The 23,974-nt window shown below is 31.6% G+C and overlaps 1 protein-coding gene across 2 annotated transcripts in view; it reads right to left on the bottom strand.

The window, feature by feature from the left end:
• Positions 1 to 23,974, bottom strand: part of ADGRB3 (adhesion G protein-coupled receptor B3) — a 693,186-nt gene that overhangs the window by 419,496 nt on the left and 249,716 nt on the right. For both annotated transcript variants that reach the window (XM_011361182.1, XM_011361183.1), the window contains one exon: positions 1,192 to 1,302. In XM_011361182.1, the coding sequence (XP_011359484.1) occupies positions 1,192 to 1,302 (111 nt within the window). The remainder of the gene's footprint in view (positions 1 to 1,191; positions 1,303 to 23,974) is intronic.

Consider the following 23,974-nt stretch of genomic DNA (forward strand, 5'->3'; position numbering starts at 1 on the left):
GGATTTGGCTGCAACATATACCTAAAAAAAGATGTCCTTATTGTAGAATTGTCCTTATTATAGAATTTATTCTAAACATTCTTCATGTTCTGAGAATTCTTTGACCTACTTGCAACTAATGTATTCAAATCTACTACTCACCAAGAGTACAATGCATTAAGAATCTGCATTTTTAAATTGTCAATTCAAATCTATTCTGAAAAAATATTATCCTAAGAATATATGAACTAAAAAATATTCATTTTCAAGGAAATTTCATCAAAATCAAAATCATTCTGAATGTCATGTCAAAAGGCTGGTCATATACCGAAAACATATATCAATGATAAAACAGATCATTTAAGTTGAAATGCATAAAACTTTATACAGACATAGATAAACTGTAAGTTTGCAATTTCCCAAAATAAAACTTGAAAATGTTCACAACACAATTTAAACACTCTTTCATCCAACAATGCACCACATGCAATGTATCTAGATGAAATTATAGCCCATTTATTATGATGAGACAAAATATGAATTTACTTGTTTTTATATATACATATATATTTGGAGGGAGGTATTTAAAGGAATATAATTAATTTAGGATTAAAAATTTTATAAACTAGAAAGTCATTTTTAATGATATTTAATTATTTGGTGTTTATTATAGCTTACTAATCTTGACTGTCAAGTTTTTACTATTTAGCTTATATAACAAAACTCTCAAATCAAAAATATTAAATTCTAAAAAGTTTCTAACATTTCTATACATTTTAGCAATCAATATTTATGTGATGTATGACATTTGAAAAAATATTCAACATATTAAATGTTAAATTTTATCATCTAAAGTCCTACTTAAAATTCTAATTCTGAAGTCTAATAATAATCAATCATTGATGAAATAACTTTGTTGACTTTCTTTAAAAGTTTAATGATACATTTTAAGTAGTTAATTAACATAAGTAAATAATAATATGCAATTCCTAAATGTCCCATACTGAAAGGAAAATAAATCTTACACATTTTTTTGTGTACTTTTCAATTCATAGCTACTTCATTTATGGACTTTAACTGGTGACAAAAAAAAATGATTCAAAAAAATATCAGCTCCAAAAACTGACAAATGTGCAGCAAAAGATTATGAAAACATGCAGTGGTTTCATTAAATTAACAACAATAAATAGAAAAATGTAACTAACGTATTACCAGTTTGTGCCATAAATTTAGCAGCATCAGCTTGTTCCTGAGGGACCCTTTTTTCATGAACAGATCGAGGTCGCTGACTTTTAATTGTATGATCTCCCATCATTCCAAATTCTAAAGACAGAATAAAGGTATATGAAAGCTTGTGTGTAGACATTTGTCACAAATTACATTACTGTCTCATGCAATATGTTCCTATATATACCTATAAATTACTGATTAAATTCACAATTCTAAATTTGCTAGGCTGATCTGCTTGGAATATTTCTAAGCTCAAGTCAAAAAATCCATAAACAAGAACAAGGTTTCAAGAAACAATAATAACAGTCAATGAAATGACACATCGGGTTTTAAGTCAGCTTAACAGAAACGGCATACTCTTTTCTGATAATGTTTTGAAGCAATACATCAGAAAAAATACAACCACAGTGTTAACTATTGTTTTTCAGAGATAGAATCCTGACTGCGGTGCTTTGCTGAATAGTAATCATCCCCACAAGTTTTTCAAGCCCTTTTCTTGAGGAATGAGTAATCCTGTAAGCTAGCTTTCCTGAGGTAAATAGTCACTTAATATACTACTTTTCCAAAGATTAGGTTGCCCTTGGTGTTCTCAAAAGTTCATAGAAAATGGTGGCTGAAGTAATTCTCATGCTCTCCTGCTTCACCTCCAAGTAATTCCTCCTCTCTTTTCTAACCACATGTAAGAAACAAGTTATGTTTAAAAGTTATATTTAAAATGATTCCAGGTTTCTGTTATTTAATCCTTTAATAGTATACCTCCTATGAAAGGCGAAAAATCTGGGCCTAACTCAGAGACAAATGGGGGAGAGAAAAAATAAATTGAACAAAAGAACAGATTCCATGTAATATATTTTTATAAATTCATATGCTTAGTTTCTGCAAGAGTTCCATGTTTTTTGCACTGTTACTATAAAATAACCTTAATAAAAGCAAAGCCTAATGTATGAAAGAGTTGTTAGTTCTGGCTCATAAGAGCATAGGTAGGGGAAGGGAATTTCTGAGGGGCAGGAACCGTGGTACTTTCCATTACATCAAGAAAATTGTTAAGCCCTTAAGACCAGGTCTTTTATGACAAATATGATTGGGTAAAACATGTTCTAATGGTAGTGTAGATATATTGTCAGAACTAATAATGTCAACATTTGGGAATAATTTCACCAGCTTGTTGTTTTGTCTGTTCCCATCAATCTTTAAAGAACCTTCTGCTAAAATATAACTTAATTTGTGCAATTAAGCTGTATATTTTGTAAGCACTAATTCTACCAACGTTTGTCTTTTATGTAAAGAGAAAAGACTCGCACACATTTTTGTCCATTCTGGTAAATCCCCACATAAATATTAAAGTATAGCACCTGATAGATTGACTTGTCAGATATTCTTTACAGACATTCTACCAAGGGAACATACAATGAAGAATTTGAGAAATCTGTGTGTTTGTTTTTGTCAGTTTAGATAAAATCCAAGGCAAAAAAATAGAAATTTTCATAAAATGCCAGTTGGTTTATCCTTGTAAAATCCATCGCTCTTTTCCATTACTGCCATGTCCTTTCGTTCCACTCATTTATGTACACAATATGAGCTGCCTAAACTATGTTTCATTATGCTAATAACTATCTAATCACATATCATTTAATAATTTTGAAAATTGACTACTTAAAATGTTTCTATCTAGACTCTTATGACTATTCAATATTTTAAAATATTATATAGATAAGTAAAACTTTTCTGGATCTGAAATAGCAAAAAAAGTTTAGTAGTAATCTTTATTAACAGTATGCTCTACCTTTTATTCACTAGAATTTATCATTTAAATTGTGTGTATGTGTTTTGTGTGTCTGTGTGCATCCATCTTTTATAAGGCATTTAAGTCAGAGTGTATGTTTACATAAATAATTTGGGGGCTCTGATGCTCACACTAAGGTAGTTTTGGAACTGGGAGGGCAAGGAATACTAAGATAAATTACTTCACGCCCACAACTTAACTAGTCAGTAGGTAACTTTATTACTTGTTCTAGTAGAAGACACTTCAACTCGGTGGCAGCATAACAGCCTGCAATCTGTATTCTAAGGAAAAACATTTGTACAGGGGCTATGACCTGATAGTCAGTGGTCTGAGTATGTTGGTGGAGTATGCTAATTTCAAAAGTGTCATATTCAATTTTTAATGATTTACTAAGTTTAAACACAAGGGAAAAACTTATTTTTAAAAAATAGGCATTTATATTTGAGTGAACTATTTTATGTTATTAGCTGGAATGTGATTTACATCTCTCAAACATGTGTATAATACAAATTAAATTTCAATATTCTTCACTCTAGTCACTTCTATTCCTTATCAATAGTCCATATGAGCACTGGTACAGATACATTATCATAGGGTCACAGTATTTAAGATAAGAAATTCTTTAATCATCTATGGACTTGTTCACATATTTTTTATATAATCAAAAGTTTAAAATAAAATTTTTGATTATTGCTGTCAATATAATTTACCTGAAAAATTACTTTAAAAAAGTGAGAACTAATATGAGGCCTTGATATAACTAAATTCCCCATAAGATAGAAAACATGCTAACGATTTCTTTTTCTCAGATGGAAAAACAACACTATGGTGGTATTTTCTGAATGTTCTAGACCTATTATTTTAGACCTAAAACAAACTGAATTTGTAAGTGACACATGTAAATTATCACCTAACCAAGTGAGTTCCTTTTGCCAATAATTTTGTGCCAGGCATTTTTTTTGTTGTTGTTTTTGTTTTGTTTTGTTTTTAAAAACTTCTTTGTTTTAGGATTGCAATCAATGGTAAAATTTAACAAGTATTATGATTCCAGCCATATCTCCTAATGGAATATTTTCAAAATATTTGTGTTCTCTTTCAAGATGACATTACTTTCTTCAATTCTAGTGAAAATAAAGGCCAATTAAATCATTCAAACTTAGGAAAAAACAAGTTATTATTTTTGTTATTATTCTCTTATGTGGTGAATGTGAATTGAGGTAAACCTTTAGCATAAGTTCTTCGTGGACTGTTGATTCATATTCAAATGATTCTGAGTTAGCAAAGATAATATACTACATTAGTTACATGAGAAAAATAGCATAGCCAAAGAAAAAGATGATCTGTTTTGGTGAAAGCAATGAAAAGCAAGTTATGAAATCAAAGGAAATCAAATTATGTATAGCATAATATTACATATGTACATACAGTACATGGCTTATGAAAGTACAGGGTCATTTCCTATATCTTTATGTTGATGGTATCAATTAAGTGGTGAGTAAATAACTGCATTCTTGTATAAAACTCAAATGATTGGAGATGACTTCCATGTTTAGGCATTTAGACATTTTCTCATAGACTCTTTTTTTATAAAATTTATTGGGGTAACATTGGTTAATAAAATTATATAGGTTTCAAGTGTATAATTCAATAATACATCATCTGTAGATTCTATCATGTGTTCACCTAAAGTCAAATCTTCCGTCCCCATATATTCGACCCCCTTTTCCTTTTTCTGCCTCTCCTCCTCTCACCTTTCCCTCTAAGAAGCACTAAACTGTTTTCTGTGTCTATGAGTTTTTGTTTGTCTTGTTTGTTGCTTTCAGTTTTATATCCCACATATGAGTGAAATTATATGGTCTTTCACTGTGCTTCTTGATAAAAAGTAGTACTCTGGAAGTAGGATACAATTAAATTTATATGAAAAAAAAAACTTCTGAAAATGTATTGCTTTAAGTATAGTTGTATGTCTTTTCTTCCCCCATTAAGAAATATGGAAGTAGATCATTAAGAAAGAAATAGACCTGAAAACTGACAGTTGATAGTCAATTATCAGTTATAAAGTTTTTGTCTAGAAATCAAGGGTTATAATAATGTGAAATTGAAGTGATCAAAAAGTTAAAAACACATATCCATTTGTTATTTTACCATGTATTTATTTTTTAACACATAGACAAGCAGAACATTAGATTAGTTGATATCAGTTATGACTGCAATCTAACTTGCAGTGTAAATACTAACTTCGCATTGTTAGCTAACCTTCCTTTGCATTTTTGCAGAAAACATCCTAGCCTAGGCTATTACTGCTTCTCAAACTACCTATATTCTATGGCAAAACTGCACCATATTTGTCATGGAAATAGTCAAGTCACTGCGTCGTTTTTCTCATTTTTCTTCACTTGAAACACCAGCTCTTCTAGCCATGTCTACAAAAAAAGCCCTTCTCTAAGTCTAAATAATGGTGCCACCTTCATGAACTATTTCCAATCATAATCATCCTCTGACTTTCTTAACTTTTGTTTTGCTTTATATCAATAATGGACTTTCACTTTAACCATTAGATTGTCTTATTCCTACTAGTAGATTATAAGCATCTATGGGAAGGAAATATGGCTTATGAATTTTGAAATCACCTCCTATACATAGCTGAGGTTTAACATTTATTTATTATATAAATTACATATTAAGAATTACTTTTCCAAAGTGCAAGTTTCTACATATTTAGAACCATTTTTTTTTAATTTGCTTAGCAAACAGTTCAATGGGGAAAAAAATAAAATTTTTAGTGAATTACTTGAAAGTTAGTTATGTATGATTATGACAGTTGACATTTCTTCTGTCAACAGGTTTATTATCCATAAATATATTCAGGTTATTATTAAAATACCTGCAATAGTACTTTACTAAGAACTTAAATCTCACTGTCCTAAAGCAAAGCTTAATTTGTCAATAAACATTTATTAATTATTTAACATATGAGACATTAAAACCACAAAGATAAATAAGATGTAGTCTCCAATGTTCTAAAGCTTACCCAAAGAAATTCGCTAAATATGGCCTGATCCTGTGGAATATGAAAGGATATATATTTTAATCAAAATATTAAGCCATTCTCAAGACCCATTTTTTGTATTTATTTCCTAAATTATATATGACCCTTAACAACGACTTGCTAATATGTCTCCAAAGAGAAAATACATCTTTAAAGCCATGAAACTAGACATTTGAAGTAAAATTCCATTTGTCATTCCATAACAAGTAAGGATGTTAAATGTGTTACTCATTGACGGAAGGAATATCCTTTCATCTAGCTGGATTGTGGTGGTCTAAACAAATAAATTCTTTTAAGAAGCAACCAGATATTTTCTGAAATAAGATTATTGTATTTAATTCACTATAGATTCATATTTAACCAGGAGTATAAGTTATTGAATTTGTTCATTTATTTTTATACATATTAGAAATAGAACTGGCACAATCACATAGCATGAAAATTTTTTGTGTATATCTGGGAGATATTTAGATAATAAAGAGCAGCCCAGATCATTAGTCATTGATATCTGTCTGTTTTCTGAGACTTAAAAAAATATTTCTTGAAGTGTGATCAGACTTAAACATTGTATTCTCTCATTCAGCAACTATTTGTTGAGTGCCTACATAGCAGGTACTTTATCGAAAGACAGAGCTTAGAGGAGAAAAGTCTGGAGTCTGTAAAATCAAAGACACTTCTAGAACTGGCATAAACTATTAGAAACATGGAATTTTATACTTAAACATCATTAGTTGAAATCCTGAAGGACATTGGTTAAAAAGTACTTTTTACTGTTGACTGTAAATCTACTAATTTTATTTTCCTGAAGAACCAAACAGGAGTAGACTAAGCAGATGGAAGACAAGTTCCAAAGAATTCAAGAATAACAGTTTTATTTAACAAATTAAAAAATATCAGAAAATGCTTAAACTTTGAGGAAATTAAAACTTAATATTAAAAATAAACACATATTAAAATATATTAGGTACGTGAGAAATCCATAGTTGAAATTTAAGAGGTTAACTGGTTCAAATTATTTCTTGGTTGCACTGCCATAGTTAGATATTTAGTTATAGGGACCAAGATTGTATTTCTTACAATAAGAAAACAGAATCTTGCTTTTCAAAATACTGTCACAGAAATGACTTTATTAGAAAGTTGGATATAACTCTGTTAAGTAGATGGGTAATTTTATGCCACTTCCAAAAATGTACAAAACATAGAATAGTCAAAGGACATACTGTTAGTATGTTTGTAGAATAATTAAAAATGTTTGGTTTCAATTTAGTTGTTATGTTTCAATTCAGTTGTTTAGTTATTATTTCAATTATGAAATATATTTTATAGACATGATTATCAAATATATTTAGTATATATACTCCTAGATAATGACAATGATGCTATATTTTATCTTTATTCAAAATAGAAACTTTGAAATAATTCCATATAATGATAATTTTTTTCAGATCTTCTCAAACATGTATTTGAAAATTATATAGTAAAACATCATATCTAAAATGTTTCTAAAAATTGAGGAGATAAACCCTTAAATTATCATTTTTATGCTTATTTTCTGTCTTTCTTCTGGGAAATGTTAGTAAATTAGATATAGTGCTCTATGTAAGAAATTATCAATGCATGTAATCATATAGGAATTATTTGTTAATATTTCTTATATATTATCCACTTGTATTTTATGACCTCATGTGTTTTTTGAGCTAACTATTGACTTTTTATAAACTATCAGTAATGGTTTGTTTGAAAAAATATTTTATTCATTGGTGATGAAGAAAATTAATGTAGAAACACATAAATGATAAATGCAATTTCATTTCCAATAGTAAACTAGTAATTGAATATCTTTTCTTGTTGACCTGCATCAGAATTTAATTTAGCACATTAGTACATCAGTAGCAAAATAAGATGCTTTACTGCAAGCTCTAACAATTTTTGCAGAAGATTAAAACTCTTATACTGTAAGATTTCAAAAACATTATTGCTAAATAAGATCTTAGGGAATTTGAAATATAAGAAAGTAAACTGAATTGTCCCGGGATGAAGTATTTCTATATTTTTCTAACGAGAACAGGGTTTATTTGCTTTCCTGACAAGATTTCTGAAACGCAGAGTGATCCTCTGTGTGTAGAGTAGACTTTGCAAGGATTTCCAAATGGAGGGGAATGCTGCTCTGGGAATGACAACAAGATTCGTCTTTCAGGCTTCCCTGGAAGGACAAAAAATAAATGAGTCGCCTAGTGATGGAAAGCCAAGTTCTTCTGAAGGGAAAACAATAGGATATAATAGTGATCTAAGGACTTAAGAAATGTGTGGTTAGAGGATATGGAACTTTGAAACAGCAAATGTTCAGGGCTGGGTGAACGATAAGTTACTACTTATTAATGGAATATAAAGTATAAAGAGGAGGGACAAGAGGTGTTCCTGAAGAGATTTAGGAGAGGGAGAGTCAGGTCCATAGAAAGCCTCTCATGCCTCACTAAGAACTTTGGAATGTATCTCTGATTAACTGTGAAAACTTTGAAGGGTTTTTTAAAAGGACTAAGTGGGGTATCATGGCATGATTTGAAATTTAGATAGATTACTCTAATTGAAGAATGGAGAGTAGACTGTAGAGAAACAAAAATAGAGGCAAGATACACTTTTAGAGGGCTACTGCAATTATCCATTTAAGCTTGAATAAGCAGTTGGATAGAAATATTTCCATTAGAATAAGAATCAGAACCACACAGAATGCTGTCCAGTTCCAACTTACTGCAGGTTGAGTATATCTTTGGGCCATTGGGTCCAAATTGTAGGCAACTAGAACAATTTAGTGATCCCCAAAGACTATAGAAAAAGAGTTCTATAAGAAAATCTATGCTTAAAAAAAGTGATACCTTTTAGTTTGATATTTTCGATAGATATTACCTTTGCATAACATTATGTGTATTGTATTATATATTATATATTTATTTAGAATTTCTAAGAAAAATTATTCCTTTTTTAAAAATTAAGGCTCATATCCATATAGTACTTTTAAACTTGCCAAAGCTCTTTTTCATGTATTATAACAGTAAAGTACAGAATAATTTAACTTAAAGCGACATCACAGTATGCATAGTTACTAAAAGAAATAATTTAATAAGACATTCCATAAAAAACAGTACATTATACACCCTGATTGAAGGTTAAAAGATTAGATAAATGATTGCTTAACCAAAATATTTCAATATATAATCTATGAAATGCCTGTTTTTCATAAGACACTAGTATCTAGATATTTCTGACATATCTTTACTGCATTTAATTTATATTAGATTGAGTCACCTGGCTTCAAGGTATACTCTTTGTACCTGCAGGTGAGAGAGGAGGATTTATTCTGTCTTTTATCCTTTTTAACTTATCCATTATGTTCATACAGAAAAATTTTTCAGAGAATCTAGAAATATCAAAATAAACAGTTCTAGTTATGTTTTACCATTTATCTACTGGTATATTTCTACAGTTTATCACAGAATTTTTAGCTTAAAGTGGTATCGTTGTATACATATTTACTGAGGGAAATACCAATACTGACTTTCTTAATGAAAATTATTCTACTAGAACATACACGGTGTTTATAATAATTTTTAAAAATAAAAATATTATCACCTTAGCCATTCCCTTAAATTTTTAGCTTATTTTTCAGAGACAAATGAATATAATTGGAAAATATTTTTATTATTTTTCTAGGATATAAATTACCCTTATAGTCAATTCACATATATTCAAACTTATTTCCATAAGTTATCATTATTAGTACTGAAACTCAAGTGACATTCTATAGAGAGAACTAAAAATGATTAGCCTTTTCAAAGTAGTGCTTCATGTGCCTAAAGACAAGACCATTTCAACTGATGTAGACTAAAGTTGAATGTGGAAGGGTAAAAATTAAATGGGCAACCTGTAGACATAGCTCATGTTTCAGAACATCTCACCTTAAGGTCTCTTGACTGTTTTCTTCTTGCAAAGGAGTTTCTGGGAACATGATCTAAGGCCTTTTAAAGCTGTAAAGTTACATTATTTTCTCACGTCAGAAGTTGGACCATTGGCTATCTCTCAACATACTAAAAGGCCTAAAGGACCTGATGAAGCTTGATTAATAGGTCTATTCACAGACATATATGCACCTTAGAGTCTAAGTACAACAAAGAGTTGTATTGGTTGCTTCTAAACATTTTCTTAACTCAATCATTTTGAGCAGTTATCTTGATCCATACCTAAGCAGTAAACTAAGGTTTACTCTGCATATGAGGTGTGAGATCGCCTAATACTCATTTAAAGGTATGTATGCATCTATGCTACGAGTAGCATCCACATTGGAGAGGAATATTTTTAGAAGACAATATAATTTTCCAGGATATTTGGGAATAAATCAATTTCATGCATTCAACAAACATCAAATGAGCACTTTATTACACTCCAGATAGGATTTTAGGCACTGGGGATATAGCAGTGAACAGAGCAGACAAAAATTGATTTTTGTGAGAGAAAATTTTACACTTATTCCTAGTCTGATATTTAAGGCATTTAAAATTTTATATAAATATGAAATTTACTAGCCAGCTCTTTGTAAAGGCTAATTATAAGCAGTCATATATATATTAGTCAGATTAATAACTTTTAATTTCTGTTATTTGTAGATTGCTTCAGATAAAACTAATTTAAGTGAGTATCTCATTCATAGCATTCAATGGGAACTGGTTAAGAGGACCATTTAAATTAAAACTGTTGACACAGAAGCCATATCATCGTGTTCCCCCAAAATACTGTGGTCTTATTGATTTCTTTTGTATATCTTCAGAGTTTTCTTTCTTTTAAATTTGAATGTATTTTGTTATACACTGGTTTAGTCTCTATATAACTCAGGAGAGAATATTTCTCATTCTATTCTCTTAATCTTTCAAAATATTTTTGAAAATCCTCAAGAAGACACACATTCACAAATCTACACTTTCATCATACTATTCCCCCCTATTTTCTGATTGCTAGACATTTCTGTTGCCTTCAAGGTTTGCTACCAAAGGAGAGATTCTTAAAAGCAATTTTTCTGTGAGAGAGTACAATTCAAATTTTGATATCGTCACATTCTCTTCCAAAAGCTCATCCTAATATACTTCATAATAAGTAGTGTAGGGAGAGAAAATGTTAGGTCTTTTTGGTCTATTTGATTTTTATCAATACACAACATCGCTCTTTATTCTGATTAGTGCTTTTTCATATTCAATATTTCAATATTCCTCTTTTATCTGATATTAATACTATTATGCCTGCTTTATTATAACATTTGTCTCCTACATGTTTCCATATTTTATTTTCAGCCCCTCAGTGTCATTTTATTTTAAGCATATACCATATATATAATATATATAGCTGAATTTCAAAAATCCCATCTGAGTCTCTTCCTTTTAACAGGAAATTAAATCTCTTGATATTTTTTTACTATATTGCTTAAAATGTTAAACTTATTTCTTTCATCTTACGTTAGGGTCTCTCTTCAGCGTGTTTTCCTCCTTTTTTTTTTATTTTTCCCCTTTCCTGTCTTTTTTGGATTGATAGGAATTGTCACTGTTATTTTTTTCCCCTCTAGATACCCTAATTCGATTATTTATGTGTTATACAGTAATTTTGTTACACGTAAACATATTTTTTAATCTATCGATTTCTTCAGTGACTCAGTATCTGTACTCATTTCCAAACCAAGAACTCGTTCGTCCTTGTTCTTGTCTTGACACTCACATGTCATTTACTTCCAAGCTGCTATATTTGTCCATTGCACTTCAATAATTTAGTCTTAATTACTATATTAATTTTTGGTTGGTTTTCTTTCTTGTAATTGTTTTAAATTTTGTTCAAGTATATGCTTTAAATAAAGAAGGGGTCTAAAGTTGATTTATTTTGCCCTCACAGTTGAATGTTAGCTTGGCCGGGCCCAGAAATTTAAGGGCAAGTAGTTTTTTTCTCAGTGAATTTTGAAAATAGCTTTTACAATGAATCCTGGGATCCGCTATTGTCTATGAGATGTCTTCTGATATCTGCTTTTATTTCTGGAAACTATTTTTAGGATTTTTCTTTACATAGTTGGAGTTCTGCATTTACCAGCATGTGTTCAGACATTGTTTTTTTTCACTCCATTTACTTGGTACTTTATGTTCTCTTTCTGTACAAAGACCAACACCTCAACTGAGCACACTGAATGTATTTTTCCCCAAGCCAACTTTCCATTGTCTTGGTTTTCTTCCACGCCTCTTGTGGGGGATTCTGAGTTACTACTGCAAGCTGTACTTTGCTTTCATTTCAGTCCCCTATATAGTCATGAAGAACTTTCTCTGGGAAAATTGAACTCCCAATTTCCAATTATTAAAGGGTAAGTGCTAAACCTATTACTTTCCATTCCCTGCAAGTAGGGAAAAGAATTGTTCAGAGAACAAAATGGAAAATAACTTTCAAAAGAGTATCCTCTCATTCCTCTTGTCCCACTCACCGAATGTCAGACAATCTGACTTCAAGCCTCCTTCCTTGAATGAAACTGCTCTCTTGAAAGTCATTTACCTCTTAGGAACTGTCACATCCAGCTTGATTCCTTCAGCATTTGACACCCTCCCACCCTCCCCCAACCCACAGTTTTTCCTAAAATGCTTATCTTCCTTGGCTTTCAAAGCTGCTGATTTGCTTTTCTCCTCCTGACTGCTTTTCTATTTCCTTCATTGCTTTAGTGACTCTTCATCCTTTAAATGTGAGTGTCCCTCAGGTTCTGCCTCAACACTCACTGCCTCAGAAAATCTCACTCATTTCTACAGACTTAGGTATTGCCTTTAAGAAAACAACAGTTTCTCACTCCCATAGCCTGATCTCCATTCCCCAGACCACCTACACTACAGTGCCATCTAGATATTTTGCTGGCAAACTCAGCATTTATGAAAGCAAGTTAATCATTTCCCTTATGAGAGGTGCTGCTAGCTATGCATTTCAAATTTTTTTCTAATAAACATGTGATGCTCAAAATAAATAATTCGTGAATAAATAAATGGTAAAATAAAAATAAATGCTTGTCAGAAATAATGCAGAAAACTGTCTTAGGTTTATCAAACTATCTTGATGGTCCAGTTTGGTTATGTGAAGATAGGCCTTAGGGCTTGATATGGAGAGCTGAATAAATGCTCACAGGTTAATAATTTGAAATTTACTAAGGCTGCCAGGGAGAGAAAGTGAGGTTTACTGGGGACAATAGAGAAAGGAGATGAATTTAAAAGATCTTGGGAGAGGAATGAAAAGTGGGGTGTCCATAATAATGGTGGGAAGACTACAGCAGATGAGAAAACTAAGAAATTCCTTGTGGAGGGAATATCAGAAGCAATCTTAATAACTGTGATATTTAAGTATAAATGTATGTAGTATGCTGGGGTGAAATATAATCCTTCTTCACTAGAGCCAGCTTTCTAAAAGCTGACTTACCCTGTTAGAGATATTTAAAAGAAGGTGATTAAAGAAAAGATACATTGATTTCATGTTGGGATTGGCAAGGGACAGAATAAAGAGAATAGCCTCAGAAGCAAAATACAAAGCAATAATTGATAATATAGCTAAAATAATGTAAGAATGAACAGTAATACATGTAAAGAATATATATAACCTCTCTCTCAAAGAATTCTTAGAAATATTAGGGAGATATTCAATTTCTAGTTCTAAATTATGTGGCAGGTTAAGCCAAGCACTTTTTTAAAAATTATACTAAAGTATAGCCCTCAGAAGACTGGAGAACTCGGGAACACATTGATAACAACTCTAGGACTACAAGTTGACATTCCTATACTGGCATCTAGGTAGCTCACATTGGTAATGTCCATTAAACATAGTTTTTCAGCTGATGTTGTACTTTCTGAACCATACATGAACCTTAACATTATCTAGCAAGGAGTCCAAAGTTGTTTACTCATCATTATAGGACCGAGTTTCTACGGCGACCAAGTTGCCAAGCACAGGCAAAGGGGATTAGGATGGAATATCCTGTGTACTAAATCTTTCCCTATTTCAATTTAAAATTCTTCCTCCCTCACCTCAGTCTTTACAGGGAAACACAGCTCTGATTATCTAATTATAGTGAACTTTTTTACCAAGACTCAAGTAGAAGAAGCAATTAAGATTTTGCTTCCCTGAAGGAAGAATAACTTCTTTTGTGTTGCAGTTTTTTTTAATGTTTTACCTTGTACTTTCCAATTAACTATAATCTCTCTTCAAATCTATATAGTCCATATATTTTTATTTCTTTGCCAGAAGTTTGTCTCAGAGGGTATCTTCCCAGCTGGGGTACTCCTGACTTAACAAGTTATTTTAAAATAGATGTGGCTTTTTTGATGTCTAAAGTTTGACGAGTCAACATTGTACAATAGATATACTAAATCTCAATTTAAACTTTGGTTGCATTTTTTAAAGTATGGAATCTTTTGGATTACTTAGCATTTAGTTTTGGTTGTCGTTTTTAATGAGAAAGTAAAATATATGGAAAGAAGAGTGCTCAGAATGGTAAAATGGTAAGAATTGGAGTGAAGACTGTCTCAAAAATTATAGTTTAGTGTCAGGCTTATTTTGGGAATAAAATTTTGAGTGCTCAATGGATAAGGCATTTTGGAGAGTAAAATCTGGTAGGAAAGTTCCAGCAAATTTAAATAATCAGATTTCACTACAGAATTATAAGTGCTATAAGTCCATAAAAATGAACTATTAGAATAAAAAAATTGAGAATGTTTAGCTTGAAAAAAATCTCAGGAAGAAATAGTAATTTTCTTTGACTCTCTGGAAACTTGTCATGTTGCAGGAATATAAATAAACTATGTTGTTTATTAAGAATGAATTAGTTGGAAAGGGGTTAAAATCCATAGGAAGAACTTTCTAATAATTTGGGGTGCATAAAAAGGAATGGATGACCATGCAAAGTACCAAGCTTTTGATCACTGGAAATGCTTAAGCAGTGAGTAATGAATATTGTAGAAATAATTCCTACATGGACTTATCTGATTCCTAGAATCTGTGATTCTTCTTTTTCCCCAAACCCCATATTCTATCAGCTTTCAACTCCTATCCATCCAAAGCATATTCCAAATCTGTCATCACCTCTTCATCTCTACCACTACCATTCTAGTCCAAACCCCACTGGCCTCTAGCACTTGGAGAACTGCAATAGCCTCCTAACTGTATGTACCTACCTTCACCTCTGCTACCACTTCTCTTGCTATAATCCACTCTCCACAAAGCAGACAGATCCTTTAAACAGCAAAACAGATAATGTCAATACCCATCTTAAAATCCTTATACATCTCCCCAACTCTTAGAATAAGATTCAAACTTCTTATTAAGAGCTCTGTATAATCTGCCCCAACCTACATCCTCAAGATCATTTCATATTCTTCTCCCCATTACTCACCATGTTCTAGTCATACCGGCCTTTTAAAGTTCCTTAAACATACATAGCTCATTTCTCCTTTGCACTAATTGACTTCTTCAACTGGGAAACTCTTCTGATCTTTGCATGGCTGATTCATTCTTGTCATTTTTATCTAAAATTTCACCTCTTTAAGAGGCTCTGCCAGACAGCCAAATACAAAGTACCTATACAGACATTCTCTAGACCTGATTTTAATTCTCTGCACAGAACCTACCACTATAGGTTTTGTTTTGTATATTCATTTAATAACTGTATCTATCAACCCACTAAATTGTGAGCTTCATAAGAATAGTAGTCTTATTTGTCTAGTCTATCACTGTACCCTGTGCCTTGTAAGAGACTAAAAAGTATTTCAGAAGGGAGAGAGGAAAAAGAGAGAGAGAAAGGGGAGAAATCATTATTATTACTGAATAAATATCATGATCTTAATCTTATTGAATCTGGTGATTTCTTCAGATCTATCTTCCAGTTCACAAACATCTCTTGAGAGTGTCCAAATTAGTGCTTAATCCATTTATTAAATTTTTAACTTCAGTGACTATATGTTTTATTTTTTGGTAGTTCTATTTTTCTGCCATTGTTGTTCTATATTTATTCTTTATTATTCTATTCCTTTAAAAATTACTTTAAACATATATCTTTTACGGTTTATTGGATTTTGTTTTTCTAGTTCTTAGTGTGCTCCTTGTGTTTTGTCTGATTCTCCTGCACGATCTTTGTTTACTCTCATAGCTTATTTTGTTTTACTTTATTTTATCTCATCTTATTTCTCTTGAAGGTTCATCTTGCATAATATTCTGCTACTCCCCCAACCATGAAATTCCTATAATCCTCAGTATAAGAGTTCTTTCCATGGCAGTAAATTTCTTGACTTTAAGTTGCGACATCACAAAAGTATAAATTCACACCATACACCCACCCGGTATGTGATAGTATTTGTGTGTGTGTGTGTGTGTGTGTGTGTGTGTGTGTGTGTGTGTGTGTGTGTGTGTTTGGGGGGGCAGTGGTGGTACTCTTTTTTCTCTCTGCAAAAGTCTCTGAAAGAAGACAAGCTTCTTTCTCTAGTTTCCTAGAGCCATTGAGTGAAATTTCTCTTGCTCTCCTTTGACAGAAAGGGCAGTTCTTTGATGCCCCAGGTTTTGTGTAGTTGGATTTAGTTCCCCAACTTACACTGGCTGAGGACAGACACTCTCTTCCCCACCAAACAGAACTGAAATCCTGATTTTTAGCCATTTAGAGCTTATAACTGTGCAAAACAGTTCAAAGCCCCCCAGCTTACCCTTAACATTTTGTCTTTTGTCTTTTTACTACTACTGTTATATTTTATGGACACTTATACATTTCCCTTTCTTTTCAGCCTGGCTCATTTTTGCTGTCTTTACCTTTTATCCAACACTTCTATAAGTTTATAGTAGGTCTGGGGTCCATCCACATCAGCTCATTCTGCCATGTGTTAGAATTCTTTCCAATGAGTTAAGCACTACATTTAAGTGCTACCTTCCTCATAAGTTAGGTTCTATTACTAGTCCCATTTTAGATATGAAAAGGATGAGCTTACAAGAGGTTTTATTACTTGTCCATCATTATACAGCTAAGATGTGTTGGTCTGGGATTCAAAAAAAATCACATCTAATTGATGAGCCATGCTCTCAAATAAAAGGCCATACAGTTAATTAGACCACTAGAATCCCTTTCAACTTTAAAATTAATTTTATATCCCTGCACTTTGCATGGTTTACTTTCCTAAATTGCAATATGTGGTTTTATGATATTAATCATGATGGAATATAGAATAGGCTAATGTTTGTTCAGAGTTTTTATAATCTTAGCTGCAGCTCCTGTCCACCTGCTTTGTAGGTTTTCCTTGCTACTTTATGGGAAGGAAAATATGCTAAATTAAGAGCTTTATAATGTGAATTGATATTAAGTTGCCCTACAAAAGAGTGTAGTCTTATAGTGCCATTAACATGATGTTAGATATAATGAAAATATTTTAATGGTGAGTAATGTATCACACTGCTTCTTCCCTAATGCTTTCACCCTTGGCAAGAGATACCCTTTTAATTTTGCCTCTCCAAAAATTTCCTTTATTGAGCATAAATAAGAAGGTGTATTTATATTGTCAATAAAGCATTTAAAAGTGTGAGTACTAGGCCACATTAGATTCATTATGGAGGAGGCCCACTTAAAAATCAGAGAAATATATACATTCAATCTTTAAATTATTTAGACTGCAAAGGCATTAATTTTGGTGTCCTCTTTAAACTGTAAAGGATTTCTGATTCCACTGTCATTAAAAGAATAAAATTCTCACAACAGTACTCAATTCTTCTTAGTAAGTGGCTGAGAAAGAACTGAACTCCTTTACCAGATGAGCAATCTGTTAATTATTCATAAAGGGCACAACTGAATCACACAAGAACTTAATTTTTTCTATGTAACAGTGCCCTATGTTTTTCTCAAACACTATGTTTTCAGAGAACTAGAATTTCCCACTACCTCAAAATGCTACATTGACCTCAAAAACAAGTCTGGAAAAAGCAGCATTCCAGATATTAAAAAAAAAGAAACATGAACAACTATCTAATGATAGTTGACATTTAAGAATGACCTTTGTGTAGAAAATAAAGTCATTTTCCAAAAAGCCAACATTCAAGCTTTCCCAGAAACACATTTGAAAATGAAAAGACATCACGGCTAAAAAAGTAATTACTAGCCATAAACCTTTTTTTTTTTTTTTTTTTTGCAAACACTACTGAAATTAGTCAAGTTAAATGCCCAGATTAAGTAGAAATGCTCCATCAATTCTCACATCACATTTGCAACACTGCCGAATCAATTTTGATAACTCTACTAAATGAACATTTTCTTTTTAATTGCTAAACCTCCTCTTGCAGCCTCCTTTAAAGATGGAGAGCACCTTATGTTAGTATCCAGAGTGTCTCATTGAATTTAGTGAACTTAGACCTTTAAAGCAGAGTCACAATTTTCCATCTTGACCTAAGGTTTTGCCCTCCAAATCTCACACTGATTTATAAAAGGCAATTTCTAGGCTTTAAGCAGCAGAATGTCTATGGAAAAGTGTGGTTAGAACCATTTGAGTCCCACCCTGAGACCAACCAGTGAGCAATATCAACACATAAATTAACTAAGTTAACATGAAGCAATCATATAAAATGAAAATCAGAGTCCACATAACTGTTAATATTTTCTTTCTTTTTTTTTTTTTGCATTTAAGAAATACCAACATTTCTTTAGCAATTACTATGTCATTACCCTTAAGGAGAAAGATTGAATTTGTTACCTCATTTATATTTCTGTGAAACAAAAATTCTTACTCCTTCACCAAATATAGAGTTTAGGATGTAATAGTGTTCAGTTACACTATAAAGAGCTGAGATTTGAAATTAGGTATGTCTATGTTTAAAGCTCATATTTGTTGTTCTACAGTACTAAAAGTAAACTCACAAAGGCAGAGTATTATTCCCCCATGTTTAAGTAATTCAAGTTCATTATAGAAAATAAAAATTCCAGAAAAAATATATTATGTGTATCCCTCCTCCACTACCACAATATTCTTTCTAATATTATCTTCCAAGTTTTGGACTCTTTTTCAGGGGCAACATATGTAATAAGATGTTATGAGGTTTTCTTGAGAACTTATACCAAGGGTTACCTAATAGTGCAATGATTTCACTGTTTAGAACAAATGTACTGAATTAAAATCTCAATTGTCTCCTGAAGACAAGAATAGCTTTTACCATTGAAAGAAAATCTTCCCAAGGGTTATACATTGATGAGTTTTCTTCCAAAAGAAGGAAAAGAGGAAACCTACGAAGATTCACTGGTAAATTTAGGGAGACTGAAACATTTCCAAATTGAACATTTACTTAAATCACCAGGTTTGCTTTCCAGCAAGGGAGCTGTCTGATAAAGAGGAGAGAGCACCAGTGAAGATCTTTCAATAAGACCACTCCATACAGGAGTGAGTTAGTTTCTGCAGCTGCAGGAAGGGGATAAGGATTTAGATAATGTCAGGACTTAGAGATAAAAAGATTTAGAATAGAAATGATTCATTTATTAGTGATCAGGAAATGACAACATGGAATTACTTATGATAAGTTTATGACTTCACTTTAAGAGCAAAACTTCTTAATGGAAATGTTAGCAGATGGACTAAGAATGTTAATGACATAAGAGGATATAGCCTTATTGACTTCTCACTGTGATGGAGGTTGGGTGAGGTTTGTAAAGCAAATAAGGACCAAATGTTGCTTTAGGGAAAGACCTATATTTGAAATTGGAAGAGGAAAGACAAATAGTGAAAGCAGACAGAAAACTAGAAGAGTATTTCAGGGAAGTGTTTCACCAGGGAAGTCAAGCCAGACACATTCAGTTAATGAAAGGAATGGTATTGAGGGGTTCAGAAGGTCACTAGACTTGGAAATTACTCGTAACCCTTGAGAATAAAAAAATTTCCAAAAAGATAAAAGAAGATATTAGTTCAGTAACAAAAAGACCTTAAAATTGATTATTGATAAAACCAATAAATGTCTTTTTGAGACTCTAACAAAACCAATGAATAAAAATATATGTAAAAATTAAAAGGCCGATAACTATACAACTTATTGATTTAAATTTTAAGAATATTTATAAATATTAATATTTCATCAAAATTAATAATTTTAAGGAAAAAATTAGCAATAGTATTCAAGAAGCTGAAGAAATATTTAACTATCCAATAAACAAAGAAGACATAGAAAATGTCGTTAAAGAACTATACACAAATAAGGACCAGATTCATATATAATGGGAAAGGATCGATTTCTATACTTTTTACAACAAAGATATTTCCTGATATATGCTACAGAACTTGAAAAAGACAAAAAGGTAAATTTGTTTTATAAAATTAGGGTAACATCGATAGCAAAATATGACAAAGATGGTTAAAAATAAAAACCACAAAGCAAAATAATTTATGTGAAAATCTAAATAAAATACTAGGATAATATTAATATTATATGAGAGGAAAATCACAAATAAGTAGGGTCCATTTAAAAGAATAAATAAGCATAAATATTGGAAAATCTCTGAAAAAAAATAATTTAAATAGATCTGGAAAAGCCTGAAATTCATCAACTTTTTTAAATTAAAATTCTTTTAAAACTAGGAATCTTAGTATGATTAGGAAGAACAATTAACAACAGTCTCAAATCAATAGTCATATCATACTTAGTAATGAAACTCTAGATCCTTAAGTAAAAAGCACAAAACAGAGATGCTTATAATAACAATGATTATTTCACCCTGGTTTGGAAGTAGATTCAACACAGACTGAAAGTATTTATAAAACAAAGAATAATGGAAAAGAAACAAATTGCCTTTATTTGCAGAACAGAATTATTTACCTAGAAAAAACATTTTTTAAAACTGTTAGAATTAATGAGTTCACTGTCTGAATATATCATAAAAACACTCAAGTATAATTTATTTAAAATAACTAGAACAATGAGTAAAACAATGAATTTAACAATAAATATGCAAAATTTATATGACATAAAACTACAAATTTTAGTCAGAATTATAGAGTGTGTCAGACATTGTACTTCATAGTATTATCTTACTCTTTACAGTTATCCTTTTGAATATGTATTATATTCATTTGAAGCTTATAAAGATGAATAAACTTGCCTAACACCTTACAGGTTATTGACAAGAGGAAGAAAAAAAGGGTGAAGAGAAAGAGAAAGGAAAAAGGTGAAGAGAAAGTGGTGATTACACAGGCAAATATTCATAGATGTCATATATTTTACTGTTGAAGATTTTCTATACATAATGGAATATTTTGTTTATCAGAAACATCATAGATATAATTTAAGGTTTAACAACGAACCAAGCTCAGTAAGAGGCTTTGTGGAGGTCATATCAGTTAGAGAAAGGTTAAGAGTGGCATTAACAAAGTCAATCCAAGGACTAATTAAAAGACCCTTATGCATATATCCTAAACGCTTCATTTTCATCTTTAGGAGTAAAGCTCTGAAAATCCAAAAAATGGTTTGGGAATTACTATTTGGGACTATTAACAAAAATATAATTTTTACATAATGATGCTGTACATTGGCCAGGTAATATAAAATAGTGAAGACAGCCCCAACAATCTAAACATACATTTTCTTCATTATATCATCCAATATGAGCCAAAGTTGGCAGTCTACACACAATGGTTATGCTCGTCTTATAAATGGAATAAAATTCAGTTCCCAGGAAACATTAATTTTACAAGCATGCATCACTTTAAATTAGGAAGAAAAAAAAGACCGACATTCTTAATAGTCCTAACATAACTGGAGTGATAGAAATAACAATAGAACTTCATTAGTTTGGGTGTCTGGGGAAAGAATGGCACTGGGGATTAATTTTGTTATTCGAAACAAAAACATGAGAGAGATGTGAAAAGCAGAAAGTCAAAACACAGGGTTCCTGTATGTCCATGGTTGGAAGCATGTCCATGGAAACACTCTGGATGTCTATCAGTAATCGAGAATTACATAAATTAGAATACAGCCCAAATATAAAATATTTTGCAAGTGATAAAATATGAAGCAGCAGATTTATGCGTTAACTTGGAAGGACCTTCCAGGTGCATTGCCATGTGAATAAAGTATCAGATAACCTGAACCCAACTCCATTTATTCAGACTTTCACTAAAATGTGTGTGTGCACACGTGTGTGTGTGTGTACATGTGCTCGTGTGTGTACAGAAATGTCTCGGAAGAATCATATCAACTATACACTGGCTATCTCTTTGTAGTGATATTGGATGGAGGAATTAGCAAAGTATGTAGTCAATATACTCTTGTACTTTTTGGGGTTTTTACAATGAACATGTATTCATGTATTAGCTAGAGTAATACAATTTTTAAATAGGCACTGAACTTTTTTTTAAAAGTCTATGAATTACAAAAAGAAAATCAGTCAAGTACAGGAAAACTCAGAAAGGTCCTAATTCTTAGAAAGTCTAAATAAATGTAATAGGAGATCATATACCTTATAGGCAAATGTAAACTGGACTTGTTGATACATACAGGGAACTGATTTTAAAAGTTGAGCAGTAGGGAACTGTGACTGAAAAAAGAGGTTCTTACACTGGGAGACTACAATGCAAATGTTCATCTCCACAACACTCCCCTGGCTTTGGAAATTATGTGGGTATTTCAACTCTTCACTAACTCAAATCTCAGTCAAAATACAATGGAATGCTGGTCCCATTGAGTCCTGTGTCACTTTAATAGGCATCACTGTTTGCAATACTTTGTCCCTAACATAATATTCGTACTTACAGGAATGTTCTTAAACAAGTCTTTTAAAAATACCTTGTTCAAAAAGAATACTTTCATGCCTAAATTCCATTTTTTTCTTAATGTTAATGATTAAAAGTATCATATATGGTTGTGCCTAGGATGAGAGCATTAGACAAAGGAGAAGGCACAGATTATGGTTGAGATATGCTTTTTTAGAGATTATCTGTGATGCTGATATTACTAACCTAGAAACTTGATGTTTAAACAGAAGAATGTGATACTCCAATAATGCCTGAATGTAAGGTCCTGCCACCTAACTTTTGCTTTTTTTTAATCTCCTTTCATTTTCAATTTTTAAAAAGAAATAGCTTATACCATGTTTATAAAACTTTAGTTTGTCAAAGAAATATCAAGCATACTTTTAAGAAATGTATATCAGGGTCGAATTCAGACTTGTTGAATCAGAATCTAGGATAGAGAGCTCCGGGAACATGCATTTTTCACAAGCACCAAGTGATCCTATAGCAGATCTAAACTTTCTAACAATCAGTCGTCCTCAAAAGTATCTGTCGACCATCAGAAACTGTCTGCAAAAGGGTGTGGTCTGGCTTACATCATATCTTAATAATCATGAAACTAGACATAAAATCTATATTTCTGACTTCTTGCAATTAAAGCCAGTGTTCTTCCATGGTAAGATGGAAAAAAAAAATCTTTAGACTAGGTATACTCTCCAGTCCATAGGATCTCCACCAGTTCCTAAATGTCTTTCTTACCAGTTTCACTAATTACCTGTTAGCAACACCACGCCTTGGAATTTCCCACCCCCACATAGAATTTGATTATTCCATCTCATAACTCAAATTTAATGTCTAACTTTCAGACTGAACTTTGGTAGAGGACTCCTTATCTATGCCACTTTGTGCTAAATTCTCCAAGTAAATTATTTAGTTTGATTCAGCAAAAGGTCATTGAGAGTTTACTATAATTTCTTCGGGTTGAATAAGTGAGAGAGAGTTAGCTTTGGCTCTTAAGTTGTTAAAAGTATTACAAGTGCTATCAGTATTATAGGCAGTATTATTATTTTTTCAAGTATCAAATAGCAGTAATTGCAGGTGTTCTAAATAAGTAGAACTGTCTATTTAAAAAATTCTAATAGGATATTGGGCTATTAG

Source organism: Pteropus vampyrus, unplaced genomic scaffold (genome assembly GCF_000151845.1).
Source record: "Pteropus vampyrus isolate Shadow unplaced genomic scaffold, Pvam_2.0 Scaffold64, whole genome shotgun sequence".
Taxonomy (NCBI): domain Eukaryota; kingdom Metazoa; phylum Chordata; class Mammalia; order Chiroptera; family Pteropodidae; genus Pteropus; species Pteropus vampyrus.